General features: G+C 45.1%; 1 protein-coding gene across 2 annotated transcripts in view; it reads right to left on the bottom strand.

Moving 5' to 3' along the window:
- LOC138489478 (zinc finger protein 883-like) overlaps positions 1-18,183 on the bottom strand; it is a 156,758-nt gene that overhangs the window by 129,018 nt on the left and 9,557 nt on the right. Inside the window, exons 2-4 of one of the 2 annotated variants that reach the window (XM_069617213.1) lie at positions 5,871-5,945; positions 4,418-4,540; positions 1,602-1,676 (exon numbers count right to left, since the gene is read on the bottom strand). In XM_069617213.1, coding sequence (XP_069473314.1) covers positions 1,602-1,676; positions 4,418-4,540; positions 5,871-5,886 — 214 coding nt within the window. In that variant the 5' untranslated portion in view covers positions 5,887-5,945. Of the gene's footprint in view, positions 1-1,601; positions 1,682-4,417; positions 4,541-5,870; positions 5,946-18,183 lie in introns of those variants that run through there. The other variant, XM_069617214.1, reaches the window with a different exon arrangement.

Below are 18,183 nucleotides of genomic sequence, written 5' to 3'. Positions count from 1 at the left end.
ATTCTGCCCATGACCGTTCCAAACTCCTGCAGACTGGTGCCAGGCAGGAGCCTAATATACTGTTTAACTTGGTTACTGGTTACATAGCTCATCTAAAACTGTCCTTCCCTTACAAGGGATGCTGCAGTCATCCTTCCTGCATGGCTGGGTTTCCGGTTAGGGCAAACTACTTAGCATACTGCTAGCCTATGCAAGAATACATTGTAGCTCCTGTTTATCATCATTTTGCTTTATTATAAATATTTTTATATAAACACATTTTCCTGTCATACTCTCCATACTTCACTCAATATACTCATATTTTATCTGGTCCAGATAAAATATATACCCCTTAAAACCTTATTTTCCCATAATTTTACATTGTGTACATGAGGCCCAGCCTGCCTGGGTTTTTTGATGGACATGAAACAGCTGCTAAGTTACCCGCAGGCCTGCCAGCGCTACCAGAGCACCACAGCAATGCCTGTAGTCTATTTTGAGCACAGGCTGCATTCTTTCCGGGAAGGGAGGGGAAGTATTTTTGACTCATACTGTGCTAAGAACTGCATAAGTTTTAACATTCACAAATTCATTCAGCTAATGGTTATTTACATATTTAAATACTAACTATCTTCATTTAGTGGCCCCCCATGTCTGTGTGTGATTATATTTGCATGAAAAAGACTTTCTCGGTGCTATAGAGCTTTAGAAACAGTCACAGAAGTCTTGCCTAATTGTAAAGTGCTTGGGGTGTGCAGGATGGCTCTAGCTCCTGCTCCTCCCCAACACAGGGCCAGTCAAATAAAGATTAGAGTTCTATGTTAGCATAGTATGTTCAGGCAGGTCAGTCAAATAAAGATCAGTCCACACTGACCTGGAGAGGGACCGAGAAAGGAACTATCTATCTCTAAAATGATGGAAATAACAATCAAGTATTTCAAATGGTTGTGCATACAGCTGAAAAGGGGTTATTATAGGCACATGTAAACGAAGATGAAATGAGTTAGAAAGGGAGCCATGAATCACAGTTTAATAAGGAGTTAGAAAGGTAGCCATGATTGTTGGCATACCGAAGTGACAAAGCCTACAAGACATTGCATACAGAAGACGGGCAGGGCCTATAACATGCTGCAGACATGAGTCTGCACCCGATACATAGCACGTGATCAGTGAGAGGGTGCGTAGACAAAGGTCTGAAGCAAGGCATTAGAACATGTGACCTAGTAAGGCAGTGATGTGCAGGCAAGACTATCTTCACAAATGTTTCTTTCTAAAGGTCATGAGAGCCACCAGTATTCTACTACGCCCCGTTCATTACCAAGAAATGAATACAAGAGGCTGGTTTTGGAGGGTCAGGGACTCATTCGTTCTGATACTCGTCGGGTTGATTCCATACATTGCAATGAAAATAAACTGATGCCATTACCTGTTGCAAACCGGACGTGCAAGTGGAGCTTTGCTTCGAGCAGAAGACTTGCAACGTACCAGGTCTCGTACCATTGTGAGAAGTATAGACCACTGAGCGATCTCAGCAAGGGCTTCAATCAGTGCCGGATTCATCTATCTACACGAGGGGAACTGCCTTTCTCACAAAGAGCCTCTCACGCACATGGTTAACTCACCCGGCTCGAAGTCCAAGCTTCTCCTTCCTACTTCCTCTCCACAAGGACCAATGAAAATCGAACCAGAGTCTTCAGCTTCCCTCAAACAGATCATGAAGAACAAGTTACCAAATGTTCAGTGTTTCAGAAAGTAAACAGTGTGAATTTTAACCAATGAAAAATGCATGCTTAAACTGACATCATCCACTAAGTTGATTGAACATTTAAAATGTAAAGGTTTACAGGTTTAACACTTTAATGTCCCCAGTATTCAAAACAGTTGTGTATGGATGGATGTTAGGCAGAATCCTGTGCAGTTCCCTTAGGGACCACTGCAAAAGATTTAAGACTACAGGTGGTTGGCAGTAAACCCAATTGGTAGCAGTCTGTACCACCCAGATTTACCTGGTAGCTGTGGCTGAGCAGTCAGACCTCTCTCAAGAAGAGTTAGGCAGTATGTAGAGTATACACAATAGGGCTAAAACACAGTAGAGCAAACAAACACTGACCAGAGCTTTGTATAAAATGTCTAGAGTTATTTATTTAAAACACACTTGAGGAATATACTAGCACTCTCAATCAAAACCAAGTTAAAACACAGTCAGGTAAAGGATACACACCTCCCTTAATAACTATCAGACAAGTCAGGATTAAAGCACACTATTTGTTAAGACAGAAGTGAGCGCTTAACCTAGATGGCGCTCCAATAGTTTGGTTAAAAAGGGAGAGAAAAGGCAGAGCATAAGATAAAACAGTTCCCAACACATTTTAAGAGTTCAGAGCAAGGGAAGAAAGGCAGGTTATACTGTAGAGCCAAAGTTCATAGACCAGGCCCACTTTAAGTGGAGCAAAGCAAAATGTGCCCAGGATCACAGGGTTTAAAGTGCACTAAAAGTCTTTGCAGAGTGTCAAAAAGAGGTTGGTATAGTTCAAGAAACAAAGTTTAGCAGGTCTGGAGCCAACCCAGTATAGAAGCCAAGGATTTAAGGGTCACCTTGAGCCAGGCAGGACACAGTACCTTAAATGGGAAGGAAGCTCCAGCGGGGGCAGTTGTTCCTGGCAATCGTTGCAGTTCATTGTTCCAGCCAGAGGAAGAGAGGATCTCGTCGAGGAGGAGGTTTGGAGTCGTTGCACTGCACAGGGATGAAACCAGCCGCGGAGTTCCCGATTAAAAGGTGCTGTCCTTTTATTCATGGTCAAAAGTGGTGAGCTTGGCTATCCGGCTGCCGGGGTGCTTGGCACGGGCGATTTGACGAAGTAACATCTTTGGAAGTGAAAAATGGCAAACTGGTTGGTCCTACCAGGTCAAAGGGAGAAGACTCTCTAGCAGAAGATCTTCTCTGTCGTTGGAAAAGTGGTGAGTTTGTTGCAGCAGGGCTTCACCGGTGGTGTCGTCGGGTTGCAGGTGGCTCAGCTTCTTCCCTCTTCGGATTCTAAGGTCCTGTGGCGACTTCTGAAGTTCCAGTCCCAAAGGTCCTGCTATTATGCAGAAAAACCCCCATTCATCAGCCTAGCTGTAAATCACACAGGCTAGGTGGTGAGCTGGGCGGCTCACCACTGGGCCAATCAGAGTAGAGTGCGACTTGGGTTGCCAAGGCAACGAAGTCCAGGATGCCTATTCCCCCCTCCACCCCTCTCTATGAAACCAGACAGAGTGGCACCACTTGGAGGGCTTCTGTGGAGAAGCCCGCCAAACTAGTGGAACAAAGTGCTCGACCTTGGTCAGAGTTACAGAGACGGACACAAACGCCATTTTGGAACCGAGTTCTGGCAAAAAGACCCAAACCGTAGATTTAACATTAATTAAATAAAGCGGCGGTATCTTTAACATTGCACCAAAAAAGAAAATCCCATAGAGAATATTCCTGGGGAATATTTTGCATGGTAACCACTGCCACCAGCCAGAAACTCGACAAGGGGGGACTGGACAGTGCCCCCTTGAAAACAGACCCAGGGGCAAATATATTAACCCCTTCCAGTACTTCCACAATATGATAGTTTGTACTGGTTCTGTTCACAATTTTGGACTAGTAAAGCCAATGGTGACTTTACATGCCCTGGGAGACAGTAGTCAGTCCCAGGGTATGGAGTCTATGTTTGGGGGTCACTGTGACACCCCTGTGGTACTGCACTGAGGGTGCTGTGTAACACACACACTAAAACAGATGATGCCCTATGGAGTAAAAAGAGGTTACCCCTTAGCCCATGAACACATACAAAGTCAAAAGTACACCTCAAGTCATGCCTAAGAGTGGGAGGAAAAGAGTCTCACTCTTAGCAGGAGAAACAAACAACCCCCAAAAATCCAGCAAAGCTGCTGGGGGACTCACTAGCTTTGGGAAATAAGCCTTAAAAGTGAATTCTCCCTAACAATGGAAAAGCAGAGCTTCTCAAACAGTAACGGTCAAGCGCTTAGAGCTTTTGATTTGCTTCCTATGCTCCTCTTAAACAGCCACACGTTTCATGACACTTTGTCTACGAGTGCCGCACTGGCTCTTGTGAGAGGCGATCAGGGGCATAGTTTGTGGTCACTGGGCGCAAGTGGGACCTTGAAAAGCAGTCTGCAAACCACCATAGTGCTTTCTGTGGCCAAGCAGTAAAGGTGTTGCCATCCCAAATGTTAAAATAAATCTACTGTCTTGAGGCTACAACCAAGTCTTGCAACAGATGTGGTACTGACGATAACAGTATAGCAGCATGGGTTAACATGCTGAACACTTGGCTGGTCTGATTCTGAGGGTTGTAGAATATTATTATGGGCGAGGTATAGCACGTCATCGTGCTTTACGAAGCGTGGTATTCGTGTATTTTGAATTTGAGAGGCACAGATAACATACCATGCCCTGAGCCGAGAAGAACAGTCTTTCTTCTGCTTCCTTCTTTGTCTGAAGTTTGGATCAGGTGTAGGCTTTCCTCTCTCTTTATGATGAATGACTCTTCAGAATCGCTGCTTGTCTCGCCTGTTGTAAACCAATTATTTAAACAGAGTAGTTTTAGTTCAGAAGAGAAGAAAGAGACAGCTTAAGCCAATGGGTTTTAAGATCTTAACAAAATGATAAAGGGTCTGGAAACGCCTGGAGCGTCACAGGCTGATGGGGTTCCTCTCTCCTTACACCCTCACTTCCTTTCTCTCATCTATCTTCTCCCCCAGCAGCTTTGATCTAATGACCTCAGCCTTTAGTATCTTCCTTTGGCTCTGGATCCACTGAACACATAATATGCAAAACAACCTTTGCATTACACGTCGCACAAGACAACTCCACCCTGCGTCACACCATTTTCATACAGGTATCCTTCCCAATTCCTTTACTGCACAAATATCTTCCCTGCCTGTATCAAAGCAGCTGTTTGAGTTGTCAAAACTCCCCTTCTTAACCTGCAGGAGTAGCGGGTCATTAGGGATGGGGTTGGTCCGGCCGCTACCCGATTAGCCAGCTCGCAAGCGGTTGAGGTGGATTCCACGGGCTCGCTACTTACTAGGAGATGAGATAACTCCTACAAGGATCCCCGGAGGCGAGGGAAGCATGGAGACTTAGCGGGCGAGAGGTTCCAGGAGGCCCAAGCACCATCAGGGTTTCAATGTGGAGAAGCACGGAAGCATTATCAGAAGGACCACAATCCCTGTGGAACTTCCCAGACAGCTCGCCATGCACTGCTTGAGCCGCACCGCAAATACACAGCGTTCAGTATATGTTCAAATGAACATTTCCTGAGTGCAGATCAGGACACAGAGGCAAACACATGTAGCATGCCACAAACTCCAGAAGGAACCAGAGCAGACGAAGCCCAGGAGAGATGGAACCAGAAGGGTGCGCATTCCACGTTAAGGTAAGACCCAAGATGGCGCTGACTACTGTGCTGCCATTTTAACACTTGCCGACCCTCGGAGCAAATCATGGTCATGATCCAATTCACCAATCTGGGTCAGATTTAAAACAAGCGGTAGCCAACGGGAGGTATCGATACAGGAAGAATGGCCAATCAGCCTCCGGGATGCAAACCCCAAATAAATCTAAACTATGGGAAGCAAGGGACAAAACTCAGCCACAGGGGAGAAGGATAAAAGGGTCATGCAACAAACCTGGTGCACAGAACCAGGATGAGTATTAATCATCAGCTAACATATCCCCAATCATGCAACGATCAGGAGTGTCTGCAAGATGCTCAGTTGAGAGGACTACCTGGGCTGGGCCAGCAATGCAAGCACGCAGTATCAGGTGTGTGTTACAGCAAAGACGTCTTTCCTGCTAAAGTGAAGCTTCAGAAGCCCTCAGGGCACTGCTAACTCACCCGGGACTGGGTCCATGCTCCTTCTCCTGATTGCGGCTACAGGATTATGAAGAATAATTGAAGCAGGGTCTTCCCCTATAGTCAAACAAAAGTCAGCATTTAGAAAAGAAACAGGGAGAAGTTAACGACTAATATGTGCAAAAGGAGGGGAGTTAAACCAGTTAAAATGCATGTAACCAATGCCACCATTCTCTAGATGTAGGCTTCAGAGGCCACCGACGATATGTTGATGATCGGGGGAGGGGGGGATTAGGAGAGTTATGATCGGGTGGGGGGGGATTAGGAGAGTTATTGAAAAAGAACAAAGCCGAGCATCAGGTTTGCATAGACAAACTCACATTTGGCTGAACGGCCAGGAACCAATGAAGCATAATGCATGAGATTCATCCCACTTTCAATCAGCCGCAGCAAAAACAAATGCCCATCCCTTGTGTTTAGAAACTAGTCGCTGCATTTCTACAAGTACCGGCATGCGGACACTTTTCCAAATTTCAACTCTCTCTCTGCCCCTCAGCAAGCAGGACACTCAGGCTTTACAAATTACCTCACTTCCACCCAATAGGGGCACAATGACATCCCAGGCCTTGCAAATTCTTACAAATCCCACTAGACCTGCAGGACGAGTTCCTTACTTTAGATACTCGACCTAAGGGAAATGCACTTGCCCTAAGGTGAAGGGTGACAAAATACTTACCAGTGCTTTTCGAAGACTGGTGCATGTCATCTTAAGCACACTTCGTGCTTGTTGCAATGCTGTCAAGCATGCACAGTGAAACCTGTATTTTCCATTTACTGCAAACAAAGGGTGTTTGCAGTAAGTGAAAAATAAGTTTCTAACATCCCCATACTCGCCAGCAAGTTTTAGTATCATGGAAATGGTACTCGGCCTGCATAAAAACAACTCGCCAATGCTAGTGCGCTAGTAGATGAGCCCTGCATCACTTCCTCCCATAAGGGGCCAAGGCACTTCTTTAATGTTCAACTTTTTTTATTGATCTCCTCCTCCTTTTCTTGACTTTGATCATTTTCTTTTACTGATCCTAAATTTAAAAGAGGAAATGCGGTTATTTTCATTTTCCTTTTTAGCATTTTTAATGTATTACACCAAGTGCTAAGCATACATTACTTTATGAAAGCCTTTCGACTCAGGTCACGCTACCACGGATGTGAGTTCTGGGGAAACTAAAACAACTGTAATGATGATTAGGAGGCCTTGGAAGGGGTCAGTGACGACATGTTTGATGAAGTTTAAATGCTGGTACAAGATTCAGATTCTGTGACAGAGTCTGTGCTTCCCCTCTACGCTCACACCAGAAAAAGAATACAACCCACTAGGGTAAAAGGCCCAGCACAACTCTTGCAAGGAAAACAAGTTTTATTTCCACAAAAATATAAATGCGCCAGCAAAGGAGTCTGCTGCCACAGAGCATTCTGCTGAAGTCTGTACGAACAATACTTTATAAAAGGCATACAGCGCCATCAGTGATGTAACATAGGTTAAATATCCAAATGGCTGGTTGGTGTGACCCCATACATCGGCTACCTGCTCTATAAGGGATGCCAGGCCATTGGTCCCAGCCCCTTCTGTCCGTCTTCTTGCACGTGGGCTCCTCGTTGCACGTCACTGGGCATAAAGCTGCAACTAATTGGAAATTATATGAATACAAACAATACTGGCTCTATCTCTGACCTACCGCCCCAAGAGTCTAGGGGTACAACATGAAACAAACCAAGACCATGATGGTGCTATTAAAAATAGAATAGATGGTGTGACAAGTAGGGTAACAGGTAGTTGTTACCACATATATAGATATAAAACTCGTACATAGACATGAAGGATACATGCACGCAGATCCCTGAAGAACATCAACATGTAAGAGATGTAAGGCACAACGTGATGGAGGACGAACCATTTTCCTACGCACAAAGGCCGCAGTGGACCTAGAAGTAGCAGGGCCTCAGAAAGATGCCAAACTTACAAAAACACATTTATTTTTAGAAGATGTGAAGCTGCCCAGAGCAGAAGTCGTAGCATGCGTCAAGGTGAGGCACAGATGGAAGTAGTGGGCGTGCAGAACGAACACAAAGATGAGATAAGAGTTCACAGGAGATGAAGCAGAAACCTTCCACGTTTATTGAATTAATAGAAACTCTGAAGATCAGACGTTTATGCAAGCAGAGTGTGGCAGGTACATCCCTCTCTTCAGCATGTGCCTCGCTCTGGAATGGCCTCCCTGCCCCTCTCAGACTTGAGCAGTACTCAATTCCTCTTCTCTTCTCTGCTTCCTTCCCTCTGGCCCACCCTTGCTAATTCGCAGTTTTGCCGCTGTGACTGGTGGCCTGGTCCCTTATGAGTCTTACTGCAGCACTACCCTCAGGCCTTTTCCCTAACTAGCCTGGTGGGTTGGGCGGGCCTCCACCCTTGGTCCACCACCCAGCGTTTGCCTAGCCCCCGGGACTCCCCTGTCTCTCACCCCCCCCACTTCTTGCACTTCCTATTACTGCACTTGCACCATCTGAACATCGCAAGGCCTAGTAGGACAGTTACTGTTGTTCATCTCCCATGTTCCCCTCCCTTTTTCCACTTGTGGTGCCTGGAAACACATTTTGATGTATAGTGCGCCATATAAATAAACTATGCATAAATAAACCAGCCACAGATGCACAGGTGCACGAGAGTACTTTGTCAAGAGACTACATAAGAAATAGGGAAAGGGTGTCCTAAGAAGCAACATCGAATATAACATGCACTTAGAATTAGCTAAAAATTCAATAAGCAAAAGGAAATTCACTCTCCAACATGGTCCTCTAACACGTGATCAAGTCATGAAGAACACTAGCCATTCATTATAAGCCAGGTTCAAATAAGACACCTACTGAACTCCTTAGAGCACACATAGACGAGATGATATACAAGGCCAAAATACAAAGGAAGCAGATAGGGCACATGGCCTGGGGATGATGAGGAGTTACTTTTAATTGAAAAATATGAAGACCATGGGCTTCTCTTTTCACACCATGTCTCAATTATATCTTGATGCCTTGTCGAAGTGTCCAAGGTTGGTGAACAAGGTGCCAACCACCCAGAGTCTCGATAGCCATACTGTCCATGATAAATGATGCCAGCCAATTAGTGATCAACATAGCAATGAAGTGAAAGTTTTATCTGTAAGAGGCTGGGCACAGGTGGAGCCATCAGAAATGTTCGAACCAATTGCGGAACTAATCCCTATGCATTCTGTATGTAGCTTGAAATATTAACCAATTATAACAACTCATCATTTTGTAACCGATATTGTAGTGTGACGTCAGCGATGACATATTTTTTACTTAGAAACCGTTCATAACCACTGTGTAAATGAGAGCTACAGAATAGAGCTACTTGTATGCTGTCCCGGCCGTTTGTGTTTTGAATAAAGCTGAATTTGGCTGCACATTTTGAGTACTCCATTATTGAATATTCTTTTCTTTTGCTAGCGCAGCAAATTGGGCCCTCCTGAACACTTGGTAGCAGAAGGTGGTTGTCTAGGTGTTATTTGGACTATCGAGGATTGCTCACTGTCCCCCCTTGGACAGTAAGGGCAGCATGTGGGAGAGGAGTAATGCGCATCTGAGAAGAGAGGCCGACGGGTACTCTCGCTGACAATAAGTCCTACCCCGTCACGCAGGCCGCCTTGCTGGGAGCTGAGGGCAGAGACGACAGCTAGAGGAGACTCAACGCCGAAGACCGCCAAAACACCCTTGGATGCGAGTATGAACTGTGCATGGCAAAACAGACAATTTAAGTGTATTATTGATTTGTGAGATATAAAAAAGAGAAATCTTTCTAAAGGGTCAGAAAAGACCAACCAGGGGCAGAGATATACGCGAACGATCCACTGCATATAGATGGGATGACAGCTTATTTATATTAATGATTGTCTTGTTCTGACGTGGTATAGGGAAACACAGGTGGTCTGCTGTGTCAATAGGAGAGTGAATTTGTTGTTGTTAACAAGGAGAAGTGGTTTAAAGTATGAACAGCATTTTATGGTGCTGCTCAGGAAGAGATTTTTGGGCCACATGGTCTTGGAGAGAGAAGTGGGGCGTGGTAATATCGTAGAAAAACGTTTATGGAAAGGGTAGGAAAAGGGAGAAAGAGCAGTCAGCAAGGGTTGGAGCAGTGCTTATTGACCATTGGTAAGTTGTGTTTTATATTGTTATCATGCTGGACGACACTGCCATTGTTCATTTGTGTAAATCTCTTCCCAGAAATATATTTGTTTTTTAAAGATACTTAAGTACCATGTTCAGTGGGTTAAAGATACAGCCGGAAAGAATGTTTATGCCATGGCCTCAAGACTGTACTCATTTGAAGGAGGTGCTGCAACACATGAGCACGTATTTACATGCCATACATAAGGGGAAACAATTACAGAACAGATTAAGTATTCTCGAACTGTGGAAAATGTTTGACGAAGAGGTGGCAGAACCAAGTAAGAAAGAATGGATGCTTAACCGGCACGACAAAGAGCCTACGCTGCCCACTGCTCCACCAGCTCCTCCTATTTTGACCAGTGTCCGGCCCCCGACCAAACAGGGACTATATCCTTAAAAGACTGCCACAGGGTATTCTAACCCCAGATACTTGCCCCCCTCATACAATGATGAAGACAGCATGTGGGGGGCGAACAAACAATGATCATGGACCCTGCAAGTAGAATATGACGTGCAATGTAGCTTGCAAGTGAAATTTTAACAGAAGCAGAGGAAGAAGGTCAAGGAGCAATAGCAATGCAGGGATAAGGGGATAGCAATTGTGTCAGACAAGGGGATAAGAGGGCAAATAATACTCAAACATGATGGAAGGGAACAGATAATTCGAACGAGAAAGGGTTGGGTGATACAAACAGACATGAGGTTGATTGAGCAGGAGAAAAGGATGGAAGAAGAAAGAAAGGGAGAGAAAACAAGAAGCAGGGAGAGAAAATGAAAGGAAATGGGACGAAGAGAGGGGAAGAGAAAGAAAGCAACAGAGAGCGAGGGAGAGAGAGAGAGAGAGAGAGAGAAGGAGCGATGCTGAAAAGAAGTAGATGGCATAATCAGCATGCATATGCTGGACAGAGAAAGGGGAGAGGTTAGAAGGAACAATGATATCTCAAGTAGGAGCAGACGAGACAGCAGGAGTAGAGAAAGTTGGGAGAAGTCACTTCAAGGAATGGTAAGGGACGTATTGGAAGATAGTGAGTGGGATGTATGTGAGAGAGCCCTTGAGGAGGTTAGATTTTGAGGAAGCAGAGGAGGAAGATGAAGATGAGGAAGCAGACAGACGGAATGGGAAGGTGATAATGAGAGCGGGGAGGAAGAAGCTGCACAGCCCCTCCTGCAGGCAAACTGATAGATTTAGGGGGGCAAGGGGAAAAGCCCATTAGGTATCCATTGCTCTTAGAAAATGATTCAATGAGCCCACAAAGAAGCACACCATCTGTAAATAGATTAAGAGATTTACCAGGTCAAAAAAAGGTTTGCATGGCAGCAAAGCCAGCAATGACAAAGGGTGCGGCTGCCCCCATGCACAGATGTAGATTGACACAATTCTCCTTATTCAGAAAGGCAGAGGATTACCACAGTACATACCCTGGCCACAGACACACAAACATAATCTGATATATAAATTACCATCACTCACAGCAGGCACTGAGAAATCGATTCATGAACTGGAAAGAGAGACCACCGGTATGTCTTTAGTGGTTGGAGACATGAAAAGCTTGTTTGCAGCCATATTGGGCAAGCAAACAGAAGATATCTGGAGAAGGGCAGGGCACCCTGGGGTGACAGCACCAAACACTAGACATGATGGGGCCACTTTTAACAATTGCCAAGCAGACGTTTGGAGGGCACTCAAGATACAGTTACCAGACATATCAGACTTGAGCGTGATAATGACATACAAAATTGGACCAGATGAGGATCATGCGGCTTATAAACAAGGCATACAAGAGAAATGGCACTTAGAGACAAGGGAATTGTGGGACAAAAACATAATTTATTTACAACACATTTTGAGTCACGGTCTGCCCGAAGAGGAACATAAACAATTAAAGAAAAGGCAAAACTATGGCGCTACCTGACAATGCGATTCCCACCATGGAAAACGAGCGCCAAGGACAAAAAGCATAAGGTAAGCGAATCACGCTCTCATAAAGCAAATCTTACTAGCACTCGGACTACAGACCCACTTCCCATGCTATTAAATATGCAGAGCCCAGTTTTTCACGAGCAAATCTACCATAAAGAATAGACCGTTTTTTCCTTTTTTGTAACCCCGTATTGACAAGAGTCCTTTTTTTCGTAGGACACCACTGTCCTATAGAGAACAAAACAGACAAAATAGATAAAAGGGACATATCCAATTTTCAGCTAAAGACCATCTGTAAGTACAGAAAAGTTGCATTTAAAACCCATTGCAATAACTAAGTGTTAATCAACATACTTCGTTTGTATTACTTCAAGAAAACAACAAACATTTCTTGTCTCAACTTTGTCCCAAGGTACTTCTTCAAACCAGTGATTTCTAAATGGGAAAAACTAAACCTTAAGGATACAATTATGCATTAATTAAGATAAGTGACACAATACTCTCTCCCCTGAAGAACCGCCCTCAAAAGGTCGGGGAAACACGTGTCGGGAAATTAGGAAAAGCACAAACAGAATTCGTTTTTGGCAAAACAACTATAAACAACAGAATTCGTTTTGGCAAAAACTACAAACAACTGGGATAACAGAAAAATCCCAAAACAAACAGAAGACGCAATACTGAACTTGCCTTGGGCAACAGCAATAGCCTATATACAATTTGCTTTGAAATGATTGGAGAGCCTATATTGAATCCATTTTGAAACCACAAGTGAAGAAACTTAGAATTATTTACTTTGAAGATTTCTTTTGAAGAAGAACAACACAAGTTCATATTGAGTTAACTCTTAAGGAAACAGAAACCAATCATATCTAATTTGCTTTGAAACAATTGGAGAGCCATTATTGAACTACAAGTGAACTAACTTTGAATTATTGACCTAGAAGATTTTGAAACATTAACTTTAATCCCAGTGAGGTAACTGGGACTTCTAAAAACATTACGTATCTTCGATAAAAATAACATTTGTCTCAGTACAGTAACTGGGATCACAAAAGAAATGTATATGTGACTAAACGGGGATACTATAAATCATCAATAAACAAGTTGTTCCACAACAAAACAGAGTACATGAGTCTTATTTTTGAAAGGTAAAAGCGCCAACCAGGGCTTATATTTTTTCTTTTTCAAGCATTCATCATCCTGACCAGTCACAGGATTAAGCCCAGGCGGCAGCTAACCAGGCAATCTACAAATTCACAATCCTAATTACGCAAAGCTGGGAAAGCCCTTAGCAGTAGTAGACTGGACATTATTTTCTTTAAAAACCATGGCTCTAGATACAATTGACCATTGTCCATCATTGTTGATTGAAACAAGAGAAGGACAGAAACAAAGATTGAGGAAGCAAAGCAAGTACAGAAAATAATTGACAAAATTGGCAGTGGAAGGGGCAGTGCTAACGAGTACCTCGGAAGACAAGAGTGTGCAGGAACAACAGCAAACACAGCCAGGGTGGAAGACAAGAGTGTGCAGGAACAACAGCAAACACAGCCAGGGTGGAAGACAAGAGTGTGCAGGAACAACAGCAAACACAGCCAGGGTGGAAGACAAGAGTGTGCAGGAACAACAGCAAACACAGCCAGGGTGGAAGGCAAGAGTGTGCAGGAACAACAGCAAACACAGCCAGGGTGGAAGACAAGAGTGTGCAGGAACAACAGCAAACACAGCCAGGGTGGAAGACAAGAGTGTGCAGGAACAACAGCAAACACAGCCAGGGTGGAAGACAAGAGTGTGCAGGAACAACAGCAAACACAGCCAAGGTGGAAGACAAGAGTGTGCAGGAACAACAGCAAACACAGCCAGGGTGGAAGACAAGAGTGTGCAGGAACAACAGCAAACACAGCCAAGGTGGAAGACAAGAGTGTGCAGGAACAACAGCAAACACAGCCAGGGTGGAAGACAAGAGTGTGCAGGAACAACAGCAAACACAGCCAAGGTGGAAGACAAGAGTGTGCAGGAACAACAGCAAACACAGCCAGGGTGGAAGAGGAGAAGCCAATTATAATCCCCGGGGAGAGGGTGTTCATCTAGAGGAAGAGTGTTTGGGTTTCAAGCACCACAGCCAGGAGGGTTTAATGGAGGACAGTCACGATTTGGGGGATTTAGAGCACAGTGTTGGGCATGTGGAAAGGTAGGACACGAACAGGACATTAACCAGTCTGCTCTGCCAAATTAACTGACAAAACTACCCTGTCATAGGTAATGACTGCCTCACTGCACTGACTGCCAAATCATGTACACCTATCTATATTTTGGACTTAAAAATGTAATACTCTGACTGGAATTAATATCAACAATGTACCTGTATCCTGACCTCCGGGCCCTACATGCCGACGTAGTATGATCTGATGTATAGTTTGCAGAGCCTGAGTCCATGAACCCTGTTATGCTTTAATGTCCCTGTATATCCTTTCCTGTGTAACCTGTAACTGTGTAACATGCAAGACTTAGAGCCCAGTTGCCCCAGGGCTTGGCTGCGCTTTACAAATAAATAAATACAAATACATTGCACGAGTTTGCAAGAGGTAGGGGAGGAATGCAACAAAACTGGCAGCAATTTGGCCCAAGAGCGGGGTCAGCATATCCACCGCCATATACCACTGTACCGCAAGATTACAATACCCAGGATAACACACAGTATTTACCAGCCCAGACACAGGATCAGCAAACACAGCAAGCACAGCAGACAGAACAACTGCAAATAAAACAACCACAACAGCTGGTGCAACCTCAGACACAGCAAGCACACGTACAACCCCAAATAACACAGAATACAGCGGCACAATGGGATGCAAACATATTGCCACAGACACTGCCAACACGGAAAGTAGGGGGTGTGACAGTAGGGTGAGGCAATCCTTTCAGAGCAACAGGACTGAACATGTACTTGCAATAGGACAGCCCACAGAGTTGGACGGTGGGCGGTTCAATTACTAGACATTCATAGACAACTACCTTTGCTAGTTTCGTTAGGTAGGGGCGTCTTGTAGTATAGGGAAAGCTATGGTCTATTAATTTTCTTTAAAAAACTTACCAGTGAAATTTCGAATCAGAGTCTGTGTTCTTCTTCTGACCTACCACGCGGGAGGGTCTACAACTGCGTTTTGGCTCACTGTACCTTTCACAGTGGAGAAATAATCATTTGCATATCAGTCTTTGTCCCACTCACACGGGCAGTCCAGCACCGAAATGCTAGGCAATTCCCCGCTGAACAAGAGCACCAAAGAGCACCAAATGCAACCCCAGACACAAGTTTCGGTCTAGTCGGGCCTCATCAGTCTGGTGAAGCTGCGCCTCTCCAAGCACAATGAGTCTGGCGTTGCACGTGGCAGTTACGTCTCCGTTGCTGTGCCAAAGTCAGACCTAATAGTGCAACAATGATGGTGACAATTGGAAGAAACAATACTAGAATGCCCTGTGATACCCATGAAGTTGAAATCCAAACAGAGTTAAACGATGACCCTAAATACTGCATGGTTGCGATCCCACAAGGGCATGGGGATGAAGTGGTCACTGTATACCACACTACCATTGCACCGCCGCCAGACCCCGAAAATGACAAGGTGATGTGGGTGGATTTAGCTGGGGAAGGGGGATGTATATACATGACCTGCATGCCCGAACAATATGCGCAGTTTGGAGAGAGCCAAAGACGTGTGTAGAGCATGGATGCCCAGAAAAGGGACAGCTGCATGGGAGGAAGCTGAGAGGCGGGCAAACAAACGGAAATATGGGAGGTTGAATTTGTTGCTGTAGAAGTAACGAAAAGGGGAATGTTGGGATCGAAATGACTCCGTCCAACCCCCTCTTGTCCCTTCAATTTTGTAAATATTTAGTATCGCCTTCAGGAATGTGCCCAGCTATGAGTGTGAGACAGTACCGGGCTCTGCTCTGCGTCCATTCATCTCCACTATACTGCCAGTGAGCTCCTAACCCCCACCCCGCCAGACCAGTGCTGGCCGCCCCTAGGTCCTAACCCCCATATGTGTCCACTTCAGACCTAAAAAAGCCCACATGGCTGTATTTCTCCCTATCAGTAACACACGTCCCAAGTGACACGAAACACAAGGAAGGGTAAATCAAAGATCAAGCCCTAGCTGGAAGACATGGGGTGCGGGATCGTGGTATCAGTAGGGCCCGGAATGAGTGGGTCAGTATGACTGTATTTTACTCTGCCCTCTCTGCCACCCCTTCCTGTGACTGCTCCAATGCCTGCCATAATGAATAACTCCTTAGTCTAGTTGTTTAGTTTAGTCAGGACAATGGGGGTCATTACGAGGTTGGAGGTAAGGGATTACCGTCACCGGTAAGGGTGCCGATGCCGGTAATCCCTTACCTCCATATTCCGAGTTCCCTTTGTGGGTCCTTCCTTACCTCCTGCTTTTAGCAGGAGTTAAGTACGGGACCCGCAAAGGTACCTCGGAGGTAATTACGGTACCGTAATTTACGGTGCCGTAATTACCTCCTTCCCCATTCCCATTGAGCCCTATGGGGCAGAAATGGGAATGGGGAAGGGCAAAAGGTGAATGGGGAATTACCGGTCCCTCCAACCCTGGAATGGACCGGTAATTACTCCATTCACCATGCCGGATTTGGGACGGTTTCGGAGGCAACCATGGAGCTAATTACTCCATGGTTAGCTCCAAACCCGGAATGAGGCCCAATGTATTTATGTGTGACCCGACCTTCACTGTGCGGATGAGCCCAGCTTACACACGTGCATCAAGATCGACGGGGAAGAACCAGCCAATTAGCACCTGGCATCCCCAATGGAGCAGGCCCACCTATAGGGTGTCTCCAATCAGAAGCACCAAAATGTCTCTAATATCGATATTGTTTTTCTAGTTTATAACGGAATGTTTGACGATGTAAGAGCAGAGAGCGCTCTCGGGCAGCAGAGTCATTTTCTGGCCTTTGTATTTTGTACAAGTAAACCCTTGCTATCCTTGCAAAGCTATCTCTTGGCCTATTTCCCTAGCAGGTTGTATTTACTCTGGAGTGTGCTTAACTGGGGAACTCGCCTTCATTAGAAATTACCCAACACTTTCTCACTCTAGAACTATATTACACAACAGCTTTATTGCTCAACCCTTTGGCTTGGTCACAAAGGGATTCAGCACTCCACCTGTGTGTAGCACTTTGCTGGTCGTCCACCCTCAAACATTGGCTCCAATCTTCAGAACTCTGGAAGCAATGTGTTATTTTCCAAAGCACATTTAAAGGAAAAGACACGATTTCAGAGTGAAGGCTGCTTCAAATCTAGGTGGAAGATCCAACATCAACAAGTCAGGAAAGGAAACGAGCCACAAAAACAACTCTGGAAGAGGTAAAGCCCAACTGGCATGAGTAACCACCAGAAAGAAAGATTCAGAAGCTGATCCACTGTTGGGGTTGAGCTCTACTAGTCAAGCTTTGGGAGCACACATTAGCAATTGTTACTGTATTTCTAGCCTTCACACACACTCTACTCCATTTTCCTATTCCTGGGATGCGAAGCTCAGTGCCACTCTAAGCAGCCATTTGTCTTCCCATCGCTGCATGCAAATGTCTTTCCGGAGGCTGTACCTGTCTAATCCCTGACAGACAGCTCACCTATGCTCTACGTGGATGGATATTGACACATAATGTAAGGACAGGGTACTCCTTTAAAATGGAAGCTCCCAGCCTATGACATGGCCATTTACCTGTACAAACACACAATCTGTCGAGGGATTCCACACTTCTCATTATGCTAGGACCAAGAACTTGAATATATCCATCCCCTCCTTGCTCCCTCTTAAATAATATTCCTGGATATGATATGAGATGATATGATAGGTTATTTATACAGCGATTATTTAGACCGCAATGAATACCCAGACGTTTCTAAGCGTGGACCCGTGGATCGAAGCTGTGTTGCTCTGTGTCGTCTTGCTTCCAAGGCGAGCACGAGCCCTTGAGCTATCCTCCCGATACCATAGGCCACCCCTAGGCTGGGTCACCATGGACACCTTTGAGAATTCTCCAGCCTGTATGCCCACCTTCCTCAGAAAGGGCAAACACACGCTCAAGGCTATAACCTGGGGAATTGCATGAGTCCTACTCAGGGCGGAAAGCACATGGGGAACACAGTTAGATATGAGTCTACGAGCAGTG

Source organism: Ambystoma mexicanum, chromosome 9 (genome assembly GCF_040938575.1).
Source record: "Ambystoma mexicanum isolate Mex_15411 chromosome 9, UKY_AmexF1_1, whole genome shotgun sequence".
In the NCBI taxonomy this organism is placed as follows: domain Eukaryota; kingdom Metazoa; phylum Chordata; class Amphibia; order Caudata; family Ambystomatidae; genus Ambystoma; species Ambystoma mexicanum.
Note: the sequence above shows the minus strand (reverse complement) of the source record. Positions and strands in the feature narration are given on the sequence as shown.